This window comes from Diceros bicornis, chromosome 12 (genome assembly GCF_020826845.1).
Source record: "Diceros bicornis minor isolate mBicDic1 chromosome 12, mDicBic1.mat.cur, whole genome shotgun sequence".
In the NCBI taxonomy this organism is placed as follows: domain Eukaryota; kingdom Metazoa; phylum Chordata; class Mammalia; order Perissodactyla; family Rhinocerotidae; genus Diceros; species Diceros bicornis.
In genome coordinates this window covers 37,570,725-37,597,063 of record NC_080751.1, presented here as the reverse complement: position 1 = coordinate 37,597,063, position 26,339 = coordinate 37,570,725, and the positions used below count along the sequence as shown (strand labels likewise).

Sequence of the window (26,339 nt, the reverse complement as noted above, 5' to 3'; positions counted from 1 at the left end):
TTTTTTAGCAAAAAAGGATAGTCCAGGTTTATGTTACAAAGTATTCCTGTTGAATGACTACTAATTAGAGGAGAATATCATATTTCTTTTTGTCCTTAGAAATAGATTGTGCATTCATCAGAAATATATTGTCTGTTCACCAATTCTTGATTTGAGAACATTCATACAGAATATGTTCATCTCAAATCTCATAATCTGAGATTTCACGTATATGATCAATTTTACTATTACGATTAGAGTCTAGAGCAGTGACATCCAATAGAAATTTCTGCACTGATGAAAATGTTCTGTATCTCTGCAGTCCAAAATGGTGGCCATGGTGAAATGAGGCTAATAGTTATATTCCCTCTACATAACCATTTCATGGTTAGTGTAACTGAGGAACCGAATTCTAAATTCTATTAATTTTAATTAATTTAAATATAATAGTAACATGTAGCCAGTGGCTACCATATTGCACAGCTTAGGTCTAGAGTGCTATTGCTCTCTATGCATTTATTTTCTGATCCGTATGTCTCTCATCCTCTTTTATACCTTTTTGAAGGAGGATGCAATACTTGAGCAATGCAATAAAAAAACCTTAAAAATGACTATTTCCCTATTGCATCTTTCTTCTAGGAGATTCCATCATTCTTGCTCTCTTATTAGTCTCTTCTAGCATAGTAGGAAATGATTGGTGGTAAAGATGAAATTCCTAGAAGTAAATAGCAAAATATTTCGAGATATAGGAGAAGTAAGATCACTAAGATCTCACATCTCCGTTACATTTATAAAAAGGGTCTGATGGACCCATACGGTAATTGCAAGATAGAATAATTTTTTAAAAAATAAAATTTCTCTGTTCTTCAGAAGATCTCTAAGAAAGAATAAAAGTCATAAAATACCAACACTTATAAGTAGTTAGAACTGCTCAAAAAAGAAAATAAAAAACTAAATTTAGTCCAACTGATCCTAATGGTTATACTGAGGGTTAAGCTTTCATTACTTTAAATGAAGTAAACTACAGTTCTGCTGGCCTGGAAGCCATAGATTTTATTTCTATTCTTTTTGCGGTTACCCTTAAGTCAAAAAAATAAATAAATAAAAGCAGCAGTAGTAAGCATATATTGAGTGCTTACATATACTTGCATAGTGTTCTAATGGCTTTACACGTATTTCATTTAATCACCCCCCCCAACACTATGAGCAAGTATTACTGTCATTTCCATTTATAGATAAGGAAATTGAGGCACAGGAAGGTGAAGTAACCTTAATGTCACACAGCTAGTAAAGGATAAGCTAGGATTTCATCCAGGTAGTGTAGCTGCAGAGCCACAAAAATAAGCTATTTACTTTTATAAGATGTCCTAAAGTTTGTCAGTATCTCTGTACTCGCTTGTACTTGTGAACAAGACAAGTACAGTGGCATTCCTGATTCAATGTAATCCCCTTTCTTCCAACTTTCTTGTTATTGTCTAGTATTTTAGTTCCATCTTTAAAAATATTATACGTATGTATAATCAATAGTCAACTTGATTTAACATATTTTACCAATTCTTTGCTTCCAATGTATTCTTTTGCCTAAGTCCCCTCTCTCTCTACGTTACTATTTATTCTTCCTGTACATCCTTTGGTTCTCGCACCAAGTTTTTTTTTTTTTTTTGAGGTCAGCCTTGAGCTAACATCCATGCCAATCCTCCTCTTTTTTTTGCTGAGGAAGACCAGCCCTGAGCTAATATCTGTTGCCAATCTTCCCCTTTTTCTCCCCAAAGCCCCAGTAGACAGTTGTATGTCATAGCTGCACATCCTTCTAGTTGCTGTATGTGGGATGCTGCCTCAGCATGGCCAGACAAGCGGTGTGTCCGTACGTGCCCGGGATCCAAACCTGGGCTGCCAGTAGCAGAGCGTGTGCACTTAACTGCTAAGCCACGGGGCCAACCCCTGCCTCAAGTTTTTATAAGCGATGAACTCTTAGTTTTTGTGTGTATCTTCACTTTGGGCCTCATTCTTGCTGACAGCTGATAGTTTAAATGGGTATAGAAATCAAGGTAAACAGTTATATTCTCTCTACATTTTGAGGAAGGAGTATCCCATTATCTTCTGTAAATTACTGTTCTGGTAAATACACTGTCATCATAACTGATGTTTTGGTGTAGGCACTCTGGTTTTTGTCATAATTTTAAAGAACTCTTTATTTTTTATGTTCTGCAATTTCACTATTGAGCATTTAGAATATTTTTTTTTGTATTTATTCTGCTAAGCAATTGTTCAGTAACGCACAATTTCAATATGGAAACTTAGGTTTTACTTCAATTCTGAAAAATGTAATCATTGTCTCATTAAATATTGTTTCTCTACTACTCTATCTAATCTCTCCTTCCAAAATTTCTTTTGGACATATGTTTGAATCTCTTGATCTATCCTCTTAATATTTTTTTTCACATTTTTCACTTCTCTCCTACTACATTCTAGGTGAATTCCTCAATATTATGTTCCAAATCACTAATTTTTTTATTGACTGTGTTCAGTCTAGTACATCTCATCTACTGAGTTGAGTTAAATATTTCTAGTGTTCTTTTTTTATATCAATTTGTTAACTGACATTTACTTAATTTTGGTTTTCTTTTATGGCTATTATTCCTTCCTTTATCTCCTTGAGGATCTTAAATATACTTAGTTTTTTAAGATTTTTCTTCATAGACTAAGGATTTACTTGATGAGAGTACCAACCATCCCCTTACTCCTGCACAAAAGAAAACATACTCTAAACAATGTATTATGATTTCCTTTTTTCCCACTAAGCAACAAATCTTGGAGATATTTCCATATCAGTACACAGAGAGCATTTTCTTTACTCTTCTTTTTAACGAAGGTGTTGACTTTTTTGTTGTTAGCTTTTCTTGTGTGTTTCTGAATTTTTATTTGCAGGTTCTTCATAAGTCAAAGTTGTGTATGTTGCTGCGGGGGAGGGTGCTGGTGGGTATGTTTATGTGCTTACCTCACCCTAACAGTTTTTCATTTGCTGCCACCTCTCACCCAAGCCTCCCACCCTAGAATGAGGCTTATAATTGCTGCAGATGTCTCTTTCCAGAGATCCAGTCACTAATTCATAGGCACGTTGGCCCAGATCTTACCTAGGAGGCTTTTGCTACTTCCTTCCATCACTGTGGACATGCAATTTATACATGCAATTCATATTCCCAAGCAGTGATCACACAGCCCTTTTCAGCTCCTTCCTGACTCAGCCCCCTAGTTCCTTGAGTAGTAAACAAACAGGTTCTCCACCACCCTGTTCAATCTGTCCACCAACATAAGGTAGTTTTGGTCTCTATCCTGATGGAAATGAACTCTCAGGGCACATGCCTGCTTCTAAACCAGATTCAGGTAGACTCATGCATTTCGTCCCTACTTAACACATTGTTTTTTGTTCTTTTAAGTCCAAAGATGTTTATCTTTGTTTTGTTCTTAAGAGTAAATACATTTTTATTCTAGGAGATAGTGTCCAAATGCTTTCCACAGGGATTATCTCAATTGTACTCTCAAGAACAATATATAAGAGAGCCTTTACCCCCATGAGTCTGTTATCCAACTTTTAAGTTTTTGCCTAATAGGTTAACTATATATCACTTTGATTATTAGAATTTCTTTTACCGTGAATGAGGTTAGCAACTTCTCATACAGTTAAAAGCCATTTGCATTTAATTTTCTGTTAATTACCTATTCGTATCTTTCCCCACTTTTTACTGTGTTGAAGGGTCTTTTTAAATTGAGTGTCTAGGAGCTCTTTATATACACACACACACATATACATACAATTGGCCCTCAGTATCTACCAATTGTTGGTTCCTTATCAACCAACCTCAGATGGAAAGGCCTGATATTTGCATCTGTGCTGAACATGTAGACTTTTTTCCTTGTCATTATTTCCTAATAATACAGTATAACAACTATGTACATAGCGTTTACATTGTATTAGATATTATAAGTAATCTAGAGATGATTTAAAGTATATGAGAGGATGTGCACAGGTTATATGCAAATACTATGCCACTTCATATAAGGGACTTGAGCATCCACGGACTGGTATCTGCGGGGGTCCTGGAACCAATCCCCAGTGGATACTAAGAGATGACTATAAATGTTAAGACTATCCTTTGTGATATGAATTGCAGATAAGTTTTGCTAGTTTTTAATCTGTATTTTGATTTTACTTATGATATTTTTGACATTCAGAGTGCTTTTTTTTAATTGTGGTAACATATAAAACCATCTCATCATTTTTAAAGGTATACTATAGTAGTGTTAACTATATGCAAATTGTTATGCAACAGATTTTCATATCGCAAAACTGAAACTCTATACCCAGTGAACAACTCCCCTTTTCCCTCTCCCACTACCCCTGGCAACCACCACTCTACTTTCTGTTTCTAAGAGTCTGACTACTTTAAACGTCGCATATAAGTAGAATTATGTAGTATTTGTCTTTTTGTTACTGGCTTATTTCACCTAGCATAAGGTCCTCAAGGTTTATCCATGTTGTAGCATAGAAGAGGATTTTTTTTTAGTCTGAAGAGTATTCCATTGTATGTATATATCACATTTTCTTTATCTAGTCAGAGACTGCTTCTTTAATGTAGTAAAATTTATCCATTATTCTATGAATTCTGGAGTCAGTTTGAAAGGTCTTCCCTACACCAAAATTATAAAGACTTCTTTAATGTTTTCTTTTATTACCTGCATGGCTTTATTTTTCATTGATCCATTAGGTATATTTGTGAAATACTTATCCAACTTCTCTCATATGGCTATCCAACAGTCTCCAGAGTTAACTGAACAGCTGATCTTTTCTCCACTGATTTGAGATACCACCTTTATTATATTCTTATATGTATTTGAAACTATTTCTGGACTTTCTATTCTGTTCCACTGAGCCATGGATGTTTGTTTGCTGGCTGGCACCTTGATGTTTTAGGTATTTTATCTTTATATTTTAACATCCGGCAAGGCTAGTTCTCTCTCAGTTCTCTTTACTTTTTTTTTCAGTTTTACTGGCTATTCTTGCTTCTTTTTCCTTATTAACTTCAGGATGAGCATGTCTAGTTTTAAAAATTAATTCATAAATTACCTCAGTGAGAACTGCTAGCATTATTCTTCCCACCCAGAAAACATGGTATGTCTTTTCATTTGTTCAAAGCTTCTTTTGTGTCTTTCAATTAAATATTTCCTACTACTGACATGTTTCCATTTTTCCTCATATTTCTGTAACTTCTGTTAACCTAGGTCACTGCTATGTTAGCTGACATATGGGTATTCACAGCTGGTAAACTTTCCTTATTTTAAGAAACAAGTGCCCTTCTTTACCTATTGCTTTTTAGTATGAACTCCACTTTGTACGTTAAGATCACGACACCTCTAAATTCTTTTCACTTGCATTTGTATCTTACACCTTTGCCCATCTTCTAAAATGCTATCCTTTCACAATCACTTTGTTGTAGGTGTATACCTTATATAAGCCACAGAATTGGTTTTGCCTTGAATCTGATCTGAAAATCTTTTTCTTTTAAAGGTGAGCCTATTTATATTATTTAACATGAAAGATATGTTTGGTCTTAGTATTGCCATGTTTTGTTATGTGTCTGTGGCTATATGTGAATATTCTCTGACTAGATGATGTTTTCTTTTTGATAGGTTTGTAGTTCTTTCAGTATTTAGTAAGGTTTACATTTTTGTTCTAGTGGTTACTCTTATAATTATAACTTAGTAGAATTCCCCCAGATTTCTCTCTTTAGATAATACCTATTAGTTCCTTAATATGAACAACGTTAAAATTAACATACTTCCTCTTCTTCCCCCTGCCTGATTTAATCAATAGTATTATCCTTAGGGTTTCCTTTGAGGTGTTATGTTTATACTTCTATTACTCTAGTTGATTTGTGATCTTTAAATATCTTTTTGACTACCAGTAAGTATAATGAGGTAATCTATAAACTTCCTTCTCTCAAATTTTATTATTTTTATCATTTCTACATCATCAGGTTATATAATATTATATTCTGTCATCATGATCACATTTGTTTTAGTCTTTACACCTATAATATACACATATTCAACATTTAACACCAATCCTTTCCTCAGACGTCTCTCAGTTGCCTGAAGTTTATACTTTAGTAGTTGCCTCAAGAAGAGTTCATGTAAATAATATTCCCCGAGTTCTGTTTGTACCTTTTATTACACTTGAAGAATGGCATGACTGGATATGAAATCTTTGGCTCACACTTTACTTTCTTACTTTGTAAACGTTGCTCTACTGTCTCATGGTACTGAATGTTGTGGAGAAATCTGAGACAGGCCTGATATCAACCCCTTACAGAGGACTTTGTTGGGGGGGATGAGGAGGGTGGTTGGCTGCCCAAAGGAATCTTTGTTTATCTTATGACCATTCAGGTCAGTTTTTCCTGGTACAGGTGTTCTTTCAATATGTACATTTCAGTTCAGTTAGGTTTTAATTGTACCTTTAACAATTTGTTTTGTTGCATTGTTTTGGTTTTCTTCTATAAAAGTTTCAATTTTAAGTGTGTTGGATCTATTGTCTTTTCCGTCATTTTCTAAAACTTAAAATCTTTATTTCCATTTTATTTTGTTCATTTTTCTTACTTTTATCGCTATGTCCTTTATTGTGCTTTCCTTGGATCTAGCCTGCTCCTTGTGCTCCTTCTAATTTTATCCGCATTTGCTAGTTTTTGCTCTTTCTTCAATTTCTAAGTTCTTTCATTTCACATTTTGTCTCTTCCTGTTGCCTTGTCACCTCTTTCCTGAGTTCCTCCATTTCTGCTTTGCATTCTTCTTTCATAGAAGAACTTTTAAAAGTTTTTTCCAACTCCAAAAAATTGTATGGCAAAATGGTAGGTCAAAATTTTCATCTGCTCTGTAGCAACATTTTTCTAATGGGTGTCCTTTGTCCTTTGGTTAAGTTTTGCTGCTGTGTCAGCTTTCTTTTGTATTTTTCATCCTAAGGTAAGTTGGACTTTCCTGAACCAGCTATTTACAGTTCCTGGGGAAAGGGAGGCATGGAGTAAAGGAAGGACAGGCTTTACAGTTCAAAGACTCCTCCTTTGATGCCCTAGAGAATACGGAGAAAAACTGGTTCCTGTACATATGCCTCCGTGTGCATGTAGCTCTACCCTTCCTTCTTTTCTGAATCAAACCAGGTATTTCTGTCACCATCTCTGTCATTTCAAACAAGAGATTTAGCTTTTGAATGTCAAGGTGAATCACTCACCTTCACTAAGTATATTTAAGCTCACAGCTTCTTCCCCTTCTCAGATGCTTTTCACAGCCCTTAAATATAATCTGGAGTCTACATATCATGTCTTTCAGTTCACTGAAAATGGAAGTTGAGGCATTTTTTAATTCTTCTTTTCTTTCTTAGTTTTCTTTTTTTTATGACTTCTAGAGGGGAAAGGTGCAGACTTATGTAGCTATATTCATTCCAAAAGTCTGATTATTAACTTTAATAATCAGATTATTAACTTTTTTAAATCAGCATGTTTAATCTACCATTGTTGTCTTTGGAAAGGTGGGGAATCTCAATGCTGAAACTCACAACACTCTTCCTGATGATTTCTCCTTACAGTGTAACTTATAATAGAGAAAAATTAGAGGTAAGCTCCCTGTCAAAAACTGGAATGATAGGGGCTGGGGTGGCGCAAGCGGTTAAGTGCGCGTGCTCTGCTGTGGCGGCTCCGGGTTCGCCGGTTCAGATCCCGGGCGCACACCAACGCACTGCTTGGCAAGCCATGCTGTGGCGGCGTCCCATATAAAGTGGAGGAAGATGGGCACAGATGTTAGCCCAGGGCCAGTATTCCTCAGCAAAAAAAGAGGATTGGCAGATGTTAGCACAGGGCTGATCTTCCTCACCAAAAAAAAAAAAAAAAAAAAAATTGGGGAATGATAAAATAAATTCAAGTACCTACATAAAATACATTATGTAGCCACTGAGACTCATTTTCAAAGAATATATACATTTATACACACATATTTATAGTGGGAAAACAATGCTATATTAAAAAACAAGGGAGAATACAAAACTATATAGTATGATTCCGATGAACACATTATATGTAATTTTACACATATCTCTATATATTATATTTATAGCAAACGAAAGAAATGCATACATTTTCTCTAGTTTGACTGTTGTTAAATTTCAATTTCTCTTCATGCTTTTTTTTTTTTTAAAGATTTTATTTATTTATTTTTTCCCCCCAAAGCCCCAGCAGATTGTTGTATGTCATAGTTGCACATCCCTCCAGTCGCTGCATGTGGGACGCGGCCTCAGCGTGGCCGGGGAAGCGGTGTGTCGGTGCACACTCAGGATCCGAACCCGGGCCGCCAGCAGCGGAGCGTGCGCTTAGTGACTTAACCGCTAAGTCACGGGGCCGGCCCTCTTCATGCTTTTCTGAATTTTCAAAATTTTCTTGGGAAATGTATAATTGATTCTTCATTACTCCTTCCTTGCCTTCCAAAAGCAGGTAAATGCAGTGCAACTAGTGATCATTTTCATGTAACAAATATTTCTTAGAAATATGTATTTTTAAAAATTTATACATGGGAGATAATGATTATTGATATAGCATAATACAGTAATTCAAACTTTATTCAGGCTATTTAATCATAAAGACATGGACTCTAATGCTATGCTTGCCGTTTACTAGCTCTTGTGAGTTATTTAAATTCTCTAAACTTCTGTTTCCTCAAATATAAAATGGGTACATTACTTACATGAAGGGGGCTGTTGTAAGAACAAAATGGGCATTTAGTGTCTACCTAGAACAGAGTGATCAATAAATGACGGCTATTAATATTACAACTAATAAACAGTAATTATAATTATTATTACAAAAATCCCGTGTCATTTTCCCATGGATATCAAGACAGCTAAGTGGTACTTAAGTGCTTTCAAAAATATTTTCTTCTTGTTATGCTTAATATACAAATTATACACTATTTCTATGGTGTATGACAAGTCTATACAATGATATCAGATATCTACTAATAAGTAAAATACATTCTGGTCAGTTTTCAGAAACTTCATTGGGAAATAGTATTATAAACAAAACATTCAGGACATCGAACAAGATAAGATGAGCTTACTATATAAAATATTATCAAATATTTACTGATAATCCTTCAAATATTAAGCATAAATGGACCTATCAACAACTGTAAATGACAGCAAGCATCTGAGGTTGGGATATGGGGAGCTACCAAGAAGGCATGGGGGCACAGACAGAAGTGATCAAATACTGAAGTCAAGCAACCACTGAGTTCAAAATTTTACAATAGTGTCAAAAAAACATGCAGAGTAGCAATGTGTATAGTTCATTCAAGAACAATATGTAGGTGAGTCTGTCAAAAAAAGAATCATATAAAAGAAAAATAGACAGCCAAAGTGTAGAAGACTTTGAATTCTGGGCTAAAGAATTTAGATTATTCCACAGGTGGTAGAGTAAAAGCCTTGAATACAGGAGAAAGCCTAACTCCACTTTAATTTCCTTTTTGGACAAGAAACACCAACATAAAGTGAACTGAGAGATGAACAGAGTATGAGGGCAGAATAAAAATTCTGTCCTGGTAACTATTCCTTGCCCTTTGTCTGGCCCATTTTCTCCTACTAAGAATATCCTTTTTTTCCCTTTTCTCTATCTGTGACATACTCATTCTTCAAGATCTAGTCTACGTATCTATTTTCCCAGGGAAATCTTACCAAACCATTTTAGCCCTCAGACTAGTTTCTCCTCTTAAGTATTTCATGTATTCATTCATTCAATAATATTTAATCTCATACATTAATGGTGAGATTTTTTTCAAAAAACAAATTCGGCACCATTTATCAAACTTTAAAATGCAAATATCCCTTTGACTCAGTAACTCACTCTTATGAAGCTACTAAAATCGTGACATAAACATGTAAAGATATTTGTACAAAGACGTTCACTGCAGTCCTATAATAGCAAAAAATAAGAACCTAAATATTAATCAATAGAGATCATTTAATATAAATTGTGGTACATTCATATAAAGGACGATTCTGCAACCGTAAAAAAGAATGAGGTACTTTATATTTATATTGATATGGAAAAATGCCCAGGATGTATTTAAGTAAAAAACAAAAAAATTTACAAATTAGTACATACAAGTGTGGTTTCTTTTTAATGAAAAGAAGTATGTGTGTTTATATACATATGCATTAAAAAAAACTCAAAAGTAAACAGAGTTAAGAGTTACATCTGGGGAGTAGAAGGACAGGGGAAAAGAAAAGAACTGACTTTTCCTTTAAATTTTACATATTTCTGTATTCATGAATTCACTTAGCAATCATTTTAAAATTTCTAGAGTGCCAGACACTCATGATTTATACCTCTCACTTGGCACTTACACATTAAATATCTTTTTATTTATTTAATTTTTAATTGAGGTAACACTGGTTTATAACATTATATAAATTTCAGGTGTACATTATTATATTTCAATTTCTGTGTAGACTACAACACGTTCACCACTCAAAGACTAATTACCATCCATCACCATACACATGTGCCCTATTACCTCTTTCACCCTCCTCCCTACCCTCAATCTAATCTGGTAACCACCAATCTAATCTCTGTATCTACGTGTTTGTTGCTACTGTTATCTTCTACTTATGAGTGAAATCATACGGTATTTGACTTTCTCTGCCTGACTTATTTCCCTTAGCATAATACCCTCAAGGTCCAACTATGTTGTCGAAAATGGCACGATTTCATCTTTTTTTTTTTAGCTGAGTAGTACCCCATACTGTATATATATATATACCACATCTTCTCCGTCCATTCATCCATTGATGGGCACTTAGGCTGTTTCCAAGTCTTGGCTAGAATATTTTATGTTGCTGTTTACCCCACCGAACCATAAACATCTTGAAGGCAAACTTACTTTCCCACAGCAACAACCATAACATCTTACAACTAAACGTTTACAGATGCACACATATAGGTAAGAGTATTTTAAAAAAAGAATGAACAGGCTCATATCAAATTCATGATAGTGGTTGCTTCTGAGAAGGGTGAAAAGTGAGGAGGGGAATGGGATGAAAGATACTTTTTAAAAAGAAGATTCAGCTCAATAAGTAATATTTTATTTCTAAAAATTTTTTTCATAAAAACTCGTATATGATATTAATCTTCTGTATATTAGATAAGGTGCATATTTTTTCATCCAGTCTTTCATTTGCCTTAACTTTGTTTATTAGCACCTTGCATAACACGAACTTTCAATTTATTTTATGTAGTCAATTTCCTGATGTTTTCTTTGATGACTTTTGGATTTTTTTGGAATTGCTTAGGAAAAAGTACTTTCTTCTAATTCTTTTACTATTTTTTTAAAATGTTGAGCTCTTACTTGGAGGACATTATGCTAAGTGAAATAAGCCAGTTATAGAAGAACAAATACTCTATGATTCCACTTATATGGGATATCTAAAATAGTCAAACTCATAGAAGTCGAGTGTAGAACAGGGGCGGGGAGGAAGGGTAAACGGGGAGGTTGCTGTTCCATGAGTATAAAGTTTCAGTTACGCAAGATGAGTAAGTTCTCGAGATCTGACGAACAACATCTCACCTATAGTTAACAATACATACTGTATGGTAGGTACCCTTAAAACTTTGTTAAAAGGGTAGATCTCATGTTAAATGTTCTTACTACAATAAAAAAATTTTAAAAATTAAAAAAAATGTTGAGCTCTTTAATTATCTGCAATGTATTTTTTTGATGTTGAACAAAATAGGAAATTACTTGAATGTTTTTTCAAATATGAATAATCAATAGTCTCAATCACTCATTAAATAGTAAATCATTTCCTCATTGATGTGAAATACTACCATTATCATAAAGGGACACTTGAATTCACAGTGGAGAAGAACTTTGCTTTACCTTTTCAAAAGCATTAACCAGTTTTTAAGCATCTGAAATCAGTTACACTGGGAATCACCACATGAATCTATCCTCAAAATGGTTCACCTTACACTGAATAATATAACTGACTTTGCATATTCTTTTTAAGTTAAGACAAGTATTCTAAAAAATTTAATTTTGTTTAAACTAAGGAATTACAAGACTATCAGATCAATAGGTTCAACAAATCACTAAACTGAAAAATGAACAGAATAATAAAATTCTAGAACAAGAATAGATAACACCATCATCACCAATTGGGAGTCAGGAGACCTGGGTTCTAATTCGAAGTGCTAACTTGACCAAGTGAATAAACCTCAAGAATTGGAACTATGGTTCTTTCTATTTCCAACATTCTATAATTTCTAACAAATTTACCATGTCTAAGATAATTAAAATATCTAATACTAATAGCTGCCGCCAAAAAGGGAAAGTATATAATCTTCTTTAGTGACATGTTTTAGAGTTTACCAGACGTACTTTACACCAGTCTAAATTAGCAATCTAATAACTAAAATTCATTTTCTCTAGCTATCTTCTGAGCATACAGAAAAATAACTGAGTAACATTTTTCTTTTAGGAATCACTTTCCACCAAATGAAACGTTTATTCACCCTTTAAAAGCTTGTCCCTCTTTAGAATAACACTTAATTTTTTCTAATAGACGTATTTTTTTCAACCATTCCAATAGACGTATTTTTTCAACCATTCCAACATTTTACAAGTCTTATTGCTATGATACAATATCATATGTTTACATGTGCATACACACTTTAAAATGATTTATTCAACTATAGTCCATATCATTTTCTGCTATACTTAGTTCTGGCTTGACATTTCTAAGCAACTACTCATTTTTTTGTTGTTATTTCTAGAAAGATTAAAGCCCACTGGCTTTTTTTTTTTTTAAACAGACTATTCAAAGTAATTTGATTTCTATTCTTGGTTTTTCAGGTACTTAACCTCATCCCATTTTTTTATTATTATGAACTTAATATGCTCAGTAACCTAAATTAGTAATTATATGAACAAATCTGGATCCAGAAAAGGAAGTTGAAGGGAAACATAAACAACCATTTACTGAGTGTCTATTTGCAAATGGTTAGCACTAAATATTTTTATTTTATAAGTTGTAACTTCCATATAACACAACTTTAAAACATTTCTCCAACTGTCACAACACCAATATGACTGCTTCATAAAAGAATAAAAGCTTTATTTAAACCTGGCTATGTTACTCTTGTTCCCTCTTCAGCTTCCAAAAGTCACTGTTTTGAAAAAACACTTTAAATACATCTGTAATCAGCTCTTCATTAGAACTGTGTTGATTATTATCTAGAATCTACACTTAATGACTGATGTGCCCTAAACCACATCAACAGCCCCTACTTTAAAAACAAAACAAAAAACCAAACAGTTCACCTCTTTCAATGAAGGTTTTTAGTGTATTTTCTAATAGCAAAATGCTTGTTTTCTCTTCGTTTACATTTATAGAGAGTCTGTAACACTAGTCAAATGAACATCAGATGAGTTAATTCCAAATCTAATAACTAAATTTAAGCTCAAAGGCCTGTATCTTTTGAAAGCCAATGCCAGGTTCTTATTTATTCCCAAACACATTAGGTCCCACAATCCAAAACTTCTTAGAATATAATACCTTAGAAGGGAGCACTACGTTTTTTTTTTTTTTCTGATAATGATGAAACAATTTCCCTTAACAATCTGTTTCAACTTAATAAATTGACAGTCATTAATTTCTTCAGAGCTAACTCCAGTTTGTGTTTTTTTTTAAAGAAAAGATCCCCCACATAAAATTATCAAATAGACATGATTCCATACCACCAGTGTACAGAATAGCCACCTGTTGTGGCCAACAAGAAATTTCTCTTTTCTTTCTAATTATCCAGTTCGTTTGTACACTAAATTTCCATCTTCCATCATTCAGCCAGGCATATGATTAAAATTTTATTTGTATGTATTTACTAACATAATCTAGAGCCACAAACTTATCCTAGAAAGACAGAATCACTGGCTCAGTTCCAAATATCAAATTTTAATTCTGACTTTCTGATTATCAGTTATCTTCATTTCCTATAAATGATATAGCCAATTATTATCTTAAAGTTACTGTGAATACAAAAACTAAAAATGTTCATAAATTAATAAGCACTTAAACCATAATTATAGTACTGAAAAATGTACAGTTTCAAGCTTTTATTCAAATTTAAAATGACCTATGTGAAGACTATGTCATCAAACCAAGTAGTCTAAGTTCACATCATAATCACAACTACTAAATTCTTTTAAAAATCTCCTTTGAGATTCCATATACAGTACTTGAAACACAAAGAAATGTAGGAAGAGTAACAAAAATCACCTCACCTCCACCATCCCAAGACCCTATTGCTAACATTTCACCAAAAATTTTTAGACACTTCACAAAGTCAAGAGTGTACATTCCCAGCTTCACGGTGTGTGTGTGTGTGCGCGTGCGTGTATGTGTTATCAATGCATGTCTATGACTGGTATGACATTTTTCTAGCCCTCTAAAACCAGACTTACCTTTACAGACCCTGGACAAGCTCACTACATCCATATCTCCCAGCTCAGTTTTTCAGCTTTAAAGATTTGAGCTAGGAGGTCCTCAAATCAAATGACTCAGAAATAGAGAATAGGATGAGATACAGCAACAGAGATAGTAAGGCAGAATCAGAAAAATCCATACAGGCACCCTGAGAGTTACAACCACTTGGTATGTGGGATTACAGACACTATGAAGAACCTTAAAGTGTTGTTTTATCTTTGCATTTGAGGAGCTTAGGTTCTAGCAACATATAATCCAACTTAAACCTGTCCTCCTATCTTCAGTTTCCGGATATGGATATAACTGCAAAACAATGAATATAATGAAGAAGGATAATACCATGAAACAAAATGAATGACCCCAACTCTGTAGGTAATTTCCTTCACTAGGCACACTTCTTTCTTCCTTACTTACATAAATATGCTATAATTTAGCTTAATCTTTGGGCTGCAATAACTTTCTAGGTGTGGCACAAAGGTAATTCAATGAATGGTTAAAGGGTAGAACATATACCAGACAGTAGCGGGTCATAACACGTTCATCTTCATAGCATTTCATAGAAAACTCTCTAACAGATTCTGGTCTTGCAAACAGTCTAAGGATAAGGTTACAAATGAAACTCCAGATATATTTCTCCATCCTTAAAAGTATGTATCAGAAGACAATGAAAACAACGTCAACACGCTTATTTGCAATTCATCTTGATCCCAAATGTTATTTAAATTCAGTCTGTAACTCAACTGGAAGTTCCATAAAGGCAAGAACTATGTCTGTATAGCAATACCTAACAAATTCAGACCTCACTGATTTATACTGGAAAATCAAATGATAACAGTAAGAGCTTTAGAGCATCTCAGAAGTCACCTTATTCAAAATCTCCTAATTTAGAAATGAGATTAAGAAACCGGGGCAGGGGGAAGCCACTTTGAAAAAGCTCAGGCTCCTCACCCCCAAACTTAACAGCAACATTTAGGTTACGTGGCTGTGTGCACCAAAAAAAAAAAAAAAGAGAAATGGAAGGGAAGGTGGCAGTCTCCTCCAAACTGCTTGTTGTGGACAAGAAAGAACAATTGTTAGCACTAACACTGGACTGGTAAGTGCTGAAAGAGCAGACACTAAATAATGAAATCTTACTCTTATGGTATCTAAGGCTACTATATCATCAGTTTTAAACAAGTAGTTCCTTAAAAAGAGCCCCATCTGTCATTCTCAGGCGATACTTGTATCAAAGGGAGTACAAGCTTATAAGCCACTAGCACTTGAGCACAAGCTTTCACTTGAGGAAGAACTTATCGATGATGCTGGCAGATGGACTTCTGCCAGTAACACCTTCTTCCTATACATCAGGAACTGATAGATCTGGTGAAGGACTAGAAAAACAACTCGGCAAGTAAAATGTGCCCCAATTTTTCTGTAAAAGTTTTATAATTTTAAAATAAGATGAAAGTAACATAATAAAGGATAATCAAGATATGCAGGAAAAAAGAAATAAAATGAAACAACTGACCAAATAGTAGCAAAATATTTTAACGGGAGTCAAAAGGATAAGCTTAAAAGTAGTAAGAAACAGGGTTCCAAACTGAAATGAAGAAACAAAAATATTTATGGCAGTAGCAAAAAGAAACAACAGTTTTTAGAAGGGAGACTCAGAATCAATATTAAAGCCCACAGTACTTTTAAAAATTCCTAAACATAAAAAAGATTTCCTCCCTCCTCAAAACAACCCAATCTACAATCTTTGGGGAAATTAAAGTACATTAAGTTGATTGGTTAACTCCTTGACTAACACCGGACTGTTAAAGGATGCAAGAGCAGACATACCAAAAGACTTAAGAAAAACACTAATATTTGAAATAAAATCATCAATTGTTTTATATCGTCAATCAACATAAGAATGAGAGGCCACATTCATATCTGTTTTAATGCTTTTTTATCTTCCATTTCTTGTAAAGTAAATGGAAGTTTTGCCTTTGGAAAAGATAAGCAATGGTATACATCAAGGTATAAAACAGGGAATGTGTACATCTGTTTTTCAAAAGATACACATAAAATACTCACAGCAGCACTATTCCTGACAGCCAAATAGGAAAACAACTCTATGTCTATCAACCATAGAATGGACAAATTGTAGTATATTCATACAATGTAATACTATACAGCAACAAGAATGAACAAACCATTGCTGCAAGCAACAATATGGATGAAACTCACAAATAAATATTAAGCGAAAGAAGCCAGACACACAGCAATACATACTGGGCGATTACATTTACATAAAGTTCAAAAACAGGTAAAATTAATCCAAGCAGTTAGAAAGATAGGGTTGGGGGTAGTGACTGGGAAGGTACTGGAGAGAGAGGGGGACGACACACTGGGGAATGCTGGTAGTGTTTTACTTCTCGATCTAGGTATTATTGGTTACACAGATGTGTTCACTTTGTGAAAAGTCATCAAGTTGTACACCAATGATTTGTGTACTTGCATACTTTCATTAAAACCTTAGTTAAAAAAAGACTAATAAAAATTATTTCCACAATTTAAATAACTACATATAGATATATATACAGTATATATATACATATAGATATATAAATAATTATATACAGGCTGCTTCTAATTCAAATGACCATTGCTAATTTAAAGGACTCATACATAGTGCCACTCCTTCCTGCTCTTTCTCTTCCCTCCATCCCAATCCTCAACCCAAAATTAGTCTTTTGAAAAAAAATTTTTTTTAAGAAAAATTTTAGGGTCAGAAGTAGATTAGGAAAAACAATATATGTACAAGGTAAGTGACTCCTGCAAAAATCTTCCACTCTCCCCTCCTCTGATGTGCTTATTCTGCCTCTGAGGAAGCACTCCTACCCAAAAAGTCTTTCTCCAAATGGCTTATTTCTCCTATCTCTCTTACTGGGCCTAAAATACCAAAATTTGACTAAGTTTCTTAAAAATGCAAAAACATTTCAAAGGATTATGAGGCTATAAGACATTCACACGCAACTGAATTAGTTCTGTGGCTACTTGTAACATATAACTGACCTATGTAAAGAAGAAAAATGAGTGATTCCACAATTTCTTTTACCATACAATCATTTTGCCAAAAATATTACATTTCAAAATACAGTGTCTTCACACACCCCCACTTCTTTCAAACAAATCTTCTTTAATCCTTCTTCTCTGACATGATACAAACCTGGAATGACTCCTACTTTTAATCTGTTCAATTCTAATTTTCCTTAAAGCCTGTTTTTTGTTGTTTTTTGTTTTTTTTCAAAAAGGTATGTTCAATTATGTGGGAAGAAACAACTACTAGTGACAGAAATATACCAACCCTGTCCATCTCAAAATACATACAACAGGTGAATAAAAAATAGTTATATGTTCTTCCTCTTTTCCACTCCCTTCCTCCTAAATGTTAGATTCTCATAAACCCACATGTTCTATATTATATATCATGGCTGCAAGATACAAAATCAATACTTGAGTGTAAAAAAGAATTCTCATATTTAAACCCAGGTAGTCTGCAAACTGGCAACGGCTAAACTGATTCAAGTCACTTATCAACACATGGCACTAAAAAAACCAATACCAAACATTGAACCCATATAGTAGCCAGCTATTTCCACACTAAAGAAAACCTTTCAACAGTCAAAGATTTTGACACGACCCCACTGGACCATCTGGAAAATGAGTGTTGTTGTACACTTGGAGAAAATAGTGAAACTAAGATTATCACTGTTACTAGAAAAATAATCTTAAGCAAAGGTTCTTACTCCATTTCTATCACTCAAATAATTTCTAAGCTTTGAGAAAATAGAAAAGTAGGCTCTCTTCACAAAAAAGACAAATGACACCTCTTCTCTCATGAAATGTTTAAGTATCGCTTAATGTTTTTTAAGGTTTAGCCACCAGTTGACAGAACTGCATTTAACAATTTTTTCTCCTTTTTTTGAACATAGTCACATAATTTTCCATTTGTTAGAAGAGGAAAGCATTTGACAATTGCATTTTTATAAATTGGGAAAGTAAGCAACTAACATACAGAATTCACATTTGCTTTAACATGCTATCTTATTTTGGGTGTTTTAAAATAAAAAAATACATAATAATGCATTAATTTTCAAAGTAAAATAAATCTTTTTGATATTTGCCTTCAACTAAAATAAATTATGTAAAGGAAGTTAGTTGGTTTCATTTCTCTATTTTCTAAGGATTAAGTTCAAGCACATTTCTTGTGTTAACCAAACATATATAAAAATCCCAAGCTATGCATGTGAAGACATCAAGATATGGTGAGAAAAGGATATTTAGTCCACAAACCTGTCAAAACTACCACTGAAGACTAATTTAACTCCCATTTTTTCCTTCCTGAAATAGTCCAGTCTATAACCACGAGTTAAAATGACTTAACAACCTTTATTCATAACTTATGAGTGATTCAAGGGAAATCTACCCTTCTTTGTACAATGAGTGCTTAGTGATTTCATCAACAGGAAAAACATGCTGGCCAATCAGTGCACTCTCTTCTGGAGATAAATCTACATGAAAAGTAAAATTATGATCAAAAGGTTACTTAGAAAATGTGAAACCCGATGATTTAACAATGGCATCAGACTACTCTATCTAGTCTCCAATAGGATAGATGGGATAGGATAGGGGAAGATGTGCTGCAAGGGCTAGGTTATTCCCTCTCTTGAAAGTGATGGAGACATTCTGCCAAATGTATTTCGGTATCTATCTCCCCTTGTCTGTGGAAAGACTGCGTGATATAAATCAATTTTGAAATTCTTTTCTGCTACTAACAATGCATATTCACTACTGTGTAACATCCATCTTACAGAATTGCTAAGAGGGTTACATGAGATAATATATAAGCAAGTGTTTGGCATAGAATCTAGTACATAAGCAAAAACAGAGTCAATGTTTATCATTATTATTCCAAATGCGCATTTCTTCTGTTTCCTTATGCTTCAAAGAATATTTCAATCCATTAGATATAAGATAAGTGATTTACAATTACAAATACCAAGTCACCTAGATTGCATTTTGGGGTATGCCAGAAACTCTTTAATGACTCATGCACATTTTATCTCGAGTTCAGTTTTACATACAGTGGATTCCACTCCTCACTATTATTTTTAATATTTAAAAGAGCTGCCATTTATTCAGCAGCTACCATATACTAGGTACTTTACTATCTCTTACCCTTACAATTACTCCAGAAAGCAAGTGTTATCATCCCCATTTTAAAGATAATGAAGTAAGGCTCCGAGAAGTTACGTTGCTTACCCTGTGTCAAATAGCTCATTACTGGTGTAGACAGGATTAGAACCCAGATCTAGCTAGCTCTAACTCTGAGCTCTTTCTAGATACTCCCTGGCAGTCTCATCCCTTATATTTTGCTTCATTATAATTTTATTTTCAGAGGGTAACAACTGCAATTAGGGGGTACCTTGCTAGCAACCTCACATACTAACTGAAGTTCTCTGGAAGACAAGAATGCAATTCAAAGGGATGATTAAACTAGAGAAATGGAAGGTCTAAAATAGAATAACCCTTCAGAGACCAGTGGGACAATACAGACACAAAATAAGAGTAACTGATTAGTTAGGAATAAATAGGGGGACAATAAGACCTCAAGTTGAAAAAACTCATTATTTAGATTATCTTCAAAGTTAAGACAAATAGAAAAAAAACAAACTGAGAAAATACTCATAGCCTTGAATTCTGCAAATCTAAGTCCAGGAGTCCTCGCTAACAGGTTAGGATCTACTAGTGGTTCTTGCCTTACGTGGTAGGTCTCCAAGCTGAGTGGCCTTTCCTTGGGTTTGCCAGAATTTCCAGTAGAGAAAGAGAAAAGAAGTATAGGGACAACTCAGAGGCCTCATTAGCAGAACTTTAACACCAGCACTGTCACTACCCCATTTCTACCCCTCAAATAATTTCTAAGCTTTGAGAAAACAGGCTGTCTTCACACATACATACAAAGTTGGGTGGCATCTCTCCTCTCACGGGATGTAAATATTTTGAAGCTTTAGCCACCAGATAGAACAGCAGGACAGTAGTGCCCCAGAGTACTTAATTCGTAAAACAGGAAAATCATGTTCCTTGTCCAGAACTCTTCTATCTAGAAAGGTTGCAGAAGTCCTTATTCTATAAGTAATAGAAAGAATGGTAAAATATCATGAGCTACAACAATCCCACAGAAAGTATAATTAGCATGCATGACTAGAATACTAAGTTTCCTGGCTGCTGCATATTATAAACATGTAGCTCCATGAGGAATATTTTATGTAATACTGTATGTACTTAATTATTTGAAAAAGTTCAGTTAAAAAAAAACAAAACAAAACACAATCCTATAATTCCAGGGTCACAGGTGAGATTTTTATCCCACAAATATGGGATTAAAGAGACTGACTGCGTTTTTATTTTATATGATTATTTCAGACTAGAAATTAATAGCAAAATCCATTAATATATTGTATTCATTAAATTTCTTGAACTACAAATGATCACAGTTAAAATTTCAGCAGTTCAAAACAATCTTATGAATTTTCCAATAACCAGAACAAAAATTACATCTATTTTCAAAAACTTCCATATCAAGATAATTCTCAGAAGTCAGATTTCATCTTTTATTAAATACATAATAAATAAGAAACTAATAATAGCAATTGATTCCAGGTAGGAGAATTTGGTAGCTGAAGGCAGGTGTAAGAAAGGGAGCTCTAAATCTTAAATTATGTGCATTTATTACCTATTCAAAGTAATCAATTTTAACAACTAAAAACTAAAAGTACTGAGCATACATAGCACTTCTGTAGACCTGTAAGCCTTCCTCTAGAAAAAGACTACCAAACAGATATCAAGATAAATTCAGCAGAACAAGTTGCAAAAGCTAAATCCTTTTAGGATTTTAAAAGAAGACAAATATAAAAAATCCAACCCCACATTACTTTCAGTTTCAATGAATCTGGAATATATTATCAAAGTGTCCCTATGTGGAACACCAATTATTTTCTACTAGCTAAAGCTAGTAGAAAGTGGCATGTGAAATCCTAAACTCAGAAATTTAAATTAAAAAACTAAAAAGGCTAATGATTAGGCATTATTAGTCCATCATAAAACAGTGGACCTTCTCAGATAACAGGAGTGAAGACAGCATTCCATTTAATACCCAAGCCAATTATTTCCCAACGTGGGGTGCAAGAAATTCTCCCTCATGGAAGATTTTGAAAAGTTCTCATAAGATTTCACTCTATAAGGCTGTTTCTTTCTTCTTCAAACATCGGCCATTACACATAAGAGAAAGTGTCTGTGTATTTTTTTTAAAAAAGAATTTATTTATTTATTCCCCCCCCCCAAAGCCCCAGTAGATAGCTGTATGTCATAGCTGCACATCCTTCTAGTTGCTGTATGTGGGACACGGCCTCAGCATGGCCGGAGAATCGGTGCAGGCCTGGGATCCGAACCCTGGGCCACCAGCAGTGGAGTGCGCGCGTTTAACCGCTAAGCCACGGGGCCGGCCCCCGTGTATTTTTTTTTTGAAGGAGGTATCAAGGAAGTTTTCAGACCAATTAACTTGTGGGCAAAGAAGCAACTAAAAACCAATTCTGACAGCATTTTTACTTGAAAAAAATACTATCTTGTAACTATTTTATTACCACTAAAAAGCCTAAAGCCCATCCTTTATATGAAATAAAGAGATTTTATATAGAGATTGAATTAACTTGTCTTAAAACAGTGAGTCTGACTTCAATTTCCTACCTGAAAAGTTGTTTGATCCACTATTATGTAACTCCATCCAAGACACTCAAACAAGAGTTACATATCCATTAAGAGTTAGTAAAAAGCAATACACACACACACATTAGTGTAGTTCCTTAATTACCTTGTCAAAATTATAAAACCCAGCATATTCTTAAACAAACAACAACAGTAAAACCTCTCCTATCCAAACCAGAAATACTGACACTTTGTGTGCTCCAGAAAACTTTTAAAATAAAGAGTATTCTTCTTGGCTAACTTCTCATCATTATGTGAACTGCACATTTTAAAAAGGTAACCAAAACATTAATTTTCAAAGAATGACACATTTTTACATAAAACTAGCAAAATCTTTATTATTTTAGTCTTTTAAATCATCTTAACGTCTTATTAATTTAGAAGCCATTTATTTGCCCTCTAAAAGACCCACAGCATTTTCCCTGAAGGCTAATCAGCAAGTTCTTTTTCCCTCTGTGCCAACATCAAATCTCCAGAACAGTTTCTACTAGCTGCAGGAAAGCAACAATTCTACAGCGGATTTGATTTACCCCTTGGTTAGATACATACTGAAATTTTGATTCACGAACATCTTTGTCAGTCAGCTTATAGACATCAATGAAAAGGAAATTGACACTGTAGCATGTGACTGCCAACAACCAAGTCACTTTACTTCAAAAGGAAGTAGACTTCAGTAGCTAACAATTTCGAACAAATAAAGAAAAGTGTCCAAGATAAAAGTACCTCGACTAAGTTTGAAATTACACACAAATCATGAAAAGGAGATTCAGAATATACATTTAAAAATACACAATGGGACTAAATTAAGTTTGGCTGAAAGGATTTGATTCAGCACTACTGTATTAACAAATCAGTACATCTTGAAAAAGCTTACTTCTACCAATAGAATCATTATTATGCCCGGATTTCAATCCAGTGTCACGGTTTTCTTTAAAAATTTGTGAACTCTATTATATATAGCGCCAATTCTGGAAGGAGACTTGAATGGAACACAGGAGAACCCTAACATGCAAACATCAAAGGAAATGATGCAACTAGAAATATTTTTTAATTTACAAAGAAACTGGTAAATGTATCAAAAAATCATTAAAACATGTTTACCAATAATGTTGCACAAGACCTCTAACTGGCTTGAAACATCACATTCTTTCCAGCAATATACAGCAAACTGCTTTCTCAAGGACTATCTATAACAGTGACTAGTGAAATCTCTTTAAACTATTTTTCAGATTATCATCTCCCTCCTTCATTTGTTAAGCATTTTGATCAAGCACAACAATGAAACAGTTTTTAAGGAAAGAATGTATAATTTTTAAAAGGCACTTAATCTCAATTCCCTTAATAAAAGGAGGCGTGACAACCAACGCATGTAAAATTAACCTTAATCCGCCAACGAAAACACGCAAAATGTCTCCTAACAATTCCCCTCCTCCTTAAAACAACAACCGTACACATAAATACGGTACTGACCTCCACCCCCACGGAGGGCAGCTAATTAATAAAGAGAACAGTTACGTTTGGAGACCAAGGTGCAACACCGCACCTCATAAACCTCCCAAAATAACCACATCACCAAAGTAGAACTGAACATTATTTTTGCTAAAGCAAGAATCCAACCCCCGGGAGCCTCAGCCCTTAGACAATGGTGGTTACCAGACAGAGCTGCACAGTTGGGTCCAAATGACACATTTCACTAGGCCTTGGACACAACACACAAACACTGACTCCCCCCGCCTCCCCCAAGGGGCCTGTTCTAAGGAAGGGGAGTTCAAAGCCCACTAGGAGATGGAAGGTGGCACGGCGGCGTGGGGGTTCGCTAGGGGAGGACAGGCGAGAGGTGTTGATAGAGCGGAAGGGTAACCTCACTGCACGCGAGGGAGGGGGCTGGAAATGGCCGATGGATTCTATATTTATTTATTTAAAGGTCTTGATTTAACAGGTCCTTCCCAGGGGTTCTGTAACTAAAGCCAAACTACGCAGCAAACATTGTGGGGCTGGGAGAGGAGTCGCTGCTCCCCCTACCCCGTGACTCGGGCGGGGGGGGCGGGGGAAACAAGTTCCCCGGCCAACACCACAGACCACTCCGATTCCCCTTCTCCCCCTCCTCCCAGGAAGGGGGAGGCTAACAGAGAACAGGGGGAAAACAAGTTCCCCAGCCAGCCCCAGCGCCGATCACTCGCAGGCGTTCTCCCACCTCCTGTAAGGAAGGGGGAGACCAAACCGTGGAAGGCAGCAGAAAAGGGGCGAAATCCCACCTTTCGCTTCCCCTCAGCCACCACGAGACTCCTGCGGGGTCCGTGAGCGAGCTGAGAAGCCAAAGGGATGGGTGGGGGTAGAGAGTGCCGACCCCCGAAACCAAACAAAGCGCGGCCTGAGCGAGAGCCCGGGCGAGCGGGGAAGCCGCGGCTTTTCCTGCCGGCCGGGCCCGGGCCGGGCTGACACTGCGGCACCGGGGGACCCGCCTCCGCTCAGCCTCCGTCTCCCACTCCCGGAGCGCACAGGCCGCCCCCGCCCCGGCCTCCCTCCCCGCGGTCCCGGCCGGCCGGGCGCCCAAGGCGGCGGGTGGCGGGGAGGGAGCGCGGCCTTACCCCGCTCGCCGGCGTTGTTCCGCTCCTGGGGCAGCGGCGGAGGCGGCGGTGGCGGCGGCGGAGGCTGCTGCTGCTGCGGCGGCGGTGGAGGCTGCTGCTGCGGCGGCTGCTGCTGGGGCGGCTGCGGCGGCGGCTGCTGCGGGGGCTGCTGCTGCTGTTGCTGCACCGGGCGCGGCCGCGACACTCGCCTGGGTCTCCGGTTGGCGGCTCGGACGGAGTTCATTTGCCGGGCTGAGGTGGCGGCGTTGGCGGAGGGACACACACACACGCGCGCACACGCACAGCGAGCTCCCGGGCCGGAGAAGGGGGTGGGGAGGGGGGGAGGAAGGAGAGGGGCGAGGGGCAGGGGAGATGGTAAGGGCGGAGGGGGCGAGCGAGACCCCGAGTCAAGAGAAAGGCCCGCGGAAACAGACAGAGCCCGAGAGAGGCCGGGCGGGCGGGCCTGACGCACGGGGAAGGCCGAGGCTGCCGGGCGGGGCGGCCGCGAGGGACGGAGACAGAAAGACGGGCAGAGCGAGAGAAAGAAAGAAAGGGCGTCCGCCCGCCTGGGGATCCCGAGGCGAAGCGCGGCGTCGGCGGCTGAGGAGACAGACCCCGGTCCCGCCGACTCCCGAGCGGCGTCTCCGGCGGCGGGGGGAGTGGGCGGGCGGGTGAGGAAGGGAGAAGGAGGAGAAGGGAGGGAGGGAGGGAGCAGGGGGCGCCCGGCTCTTTTTTTTTTTCTCTTCCTCCCCCCCACACCCCCTGAAAGAGATTTCTGAGAGGAATTTTTTCTCTCTTTCTTCGGCCTCTTCTCTCTCCTCCCCCCTTCTCTCCTCGGCGAAGGGGAAATGAGTGTGAAGGGAGGAGATAGGGGGAAAAAGAGGCGTCGTCGTTCCTCCTCCTTAAAGGAACCTTTTCTCCTCCTCCTCCTCAGCCCCGTCGCCGCTGCTTCTGCTGCTGCTCCGTGGCAGGAGGAGCCATTGACACCGGCGGAGCCTCCACTCGCCCAGTCGGTCCCTCCCCGCCGCGGGGCTGACCAGGGGCGCGGGGGAGGGCCGCGGGGCGGCGGGGGGAGGGGTGAATGGGCGGGGAAGAAGAGGGGCGGGGATTCCGGCCAAGCAGCCAGTGGGAGGCGACCATACAACCTTCGGGCCAATGAGGCCTCCGCTCTTATCGCGAAGTCCCTTCCTTCAACGCCCTGTTTCCTCTCTCGGGTTTCCTCCCTCCCCCCGAAGGAGGGGGAAGGTGGAAAGGGGGAGTGTGGTGGGGCGGGTGATAATGGGGAGGTATCAGGGTATATAATAGAGCGGGGGGTGGGCGAAGAGAGCGCTAGTGCGTAGCGACGATTCTAGGAGAGGAGGTGCTCGGAGGAAAGGGCGGGGGCTGCTGATGTAATGGGGAGAAGTGATTAATCCTTCGGTTCGCCGTTT

The 26,339-nt window shown here is 37.0% G+C and overlaps 1 protein-coding gene across 2 annotated transcripts in view; it reads right to left on the bottom strand.

The window, feature by feature from the left end:
* Nucleotides 1-25,918, bottom strand: part of FBXO11 (F-box protein 11) — a 93,036-nt gene extending 67,118 nt beyond the window's left edge. The window contains exon 1 of one of the 2 annotated variants that reach the window (XM_058551289.1): nt 24,931-25,918. In XM_058551289.1, coding sequence (XP_058407272.1) covers nt 24,931-25,153 — 223 coding nt within the window. In that variant the 5' untranslated portion in view covers nt 25,154-25,918. The remainder of the gene's footprint in view (nt 1-24,930) is intronic. The other variant, XM_058551287.1, reaches the window with a different exon arrangement.
* Nucleotides 25,919-26,339: the final 421 nt, after the last annotated feature.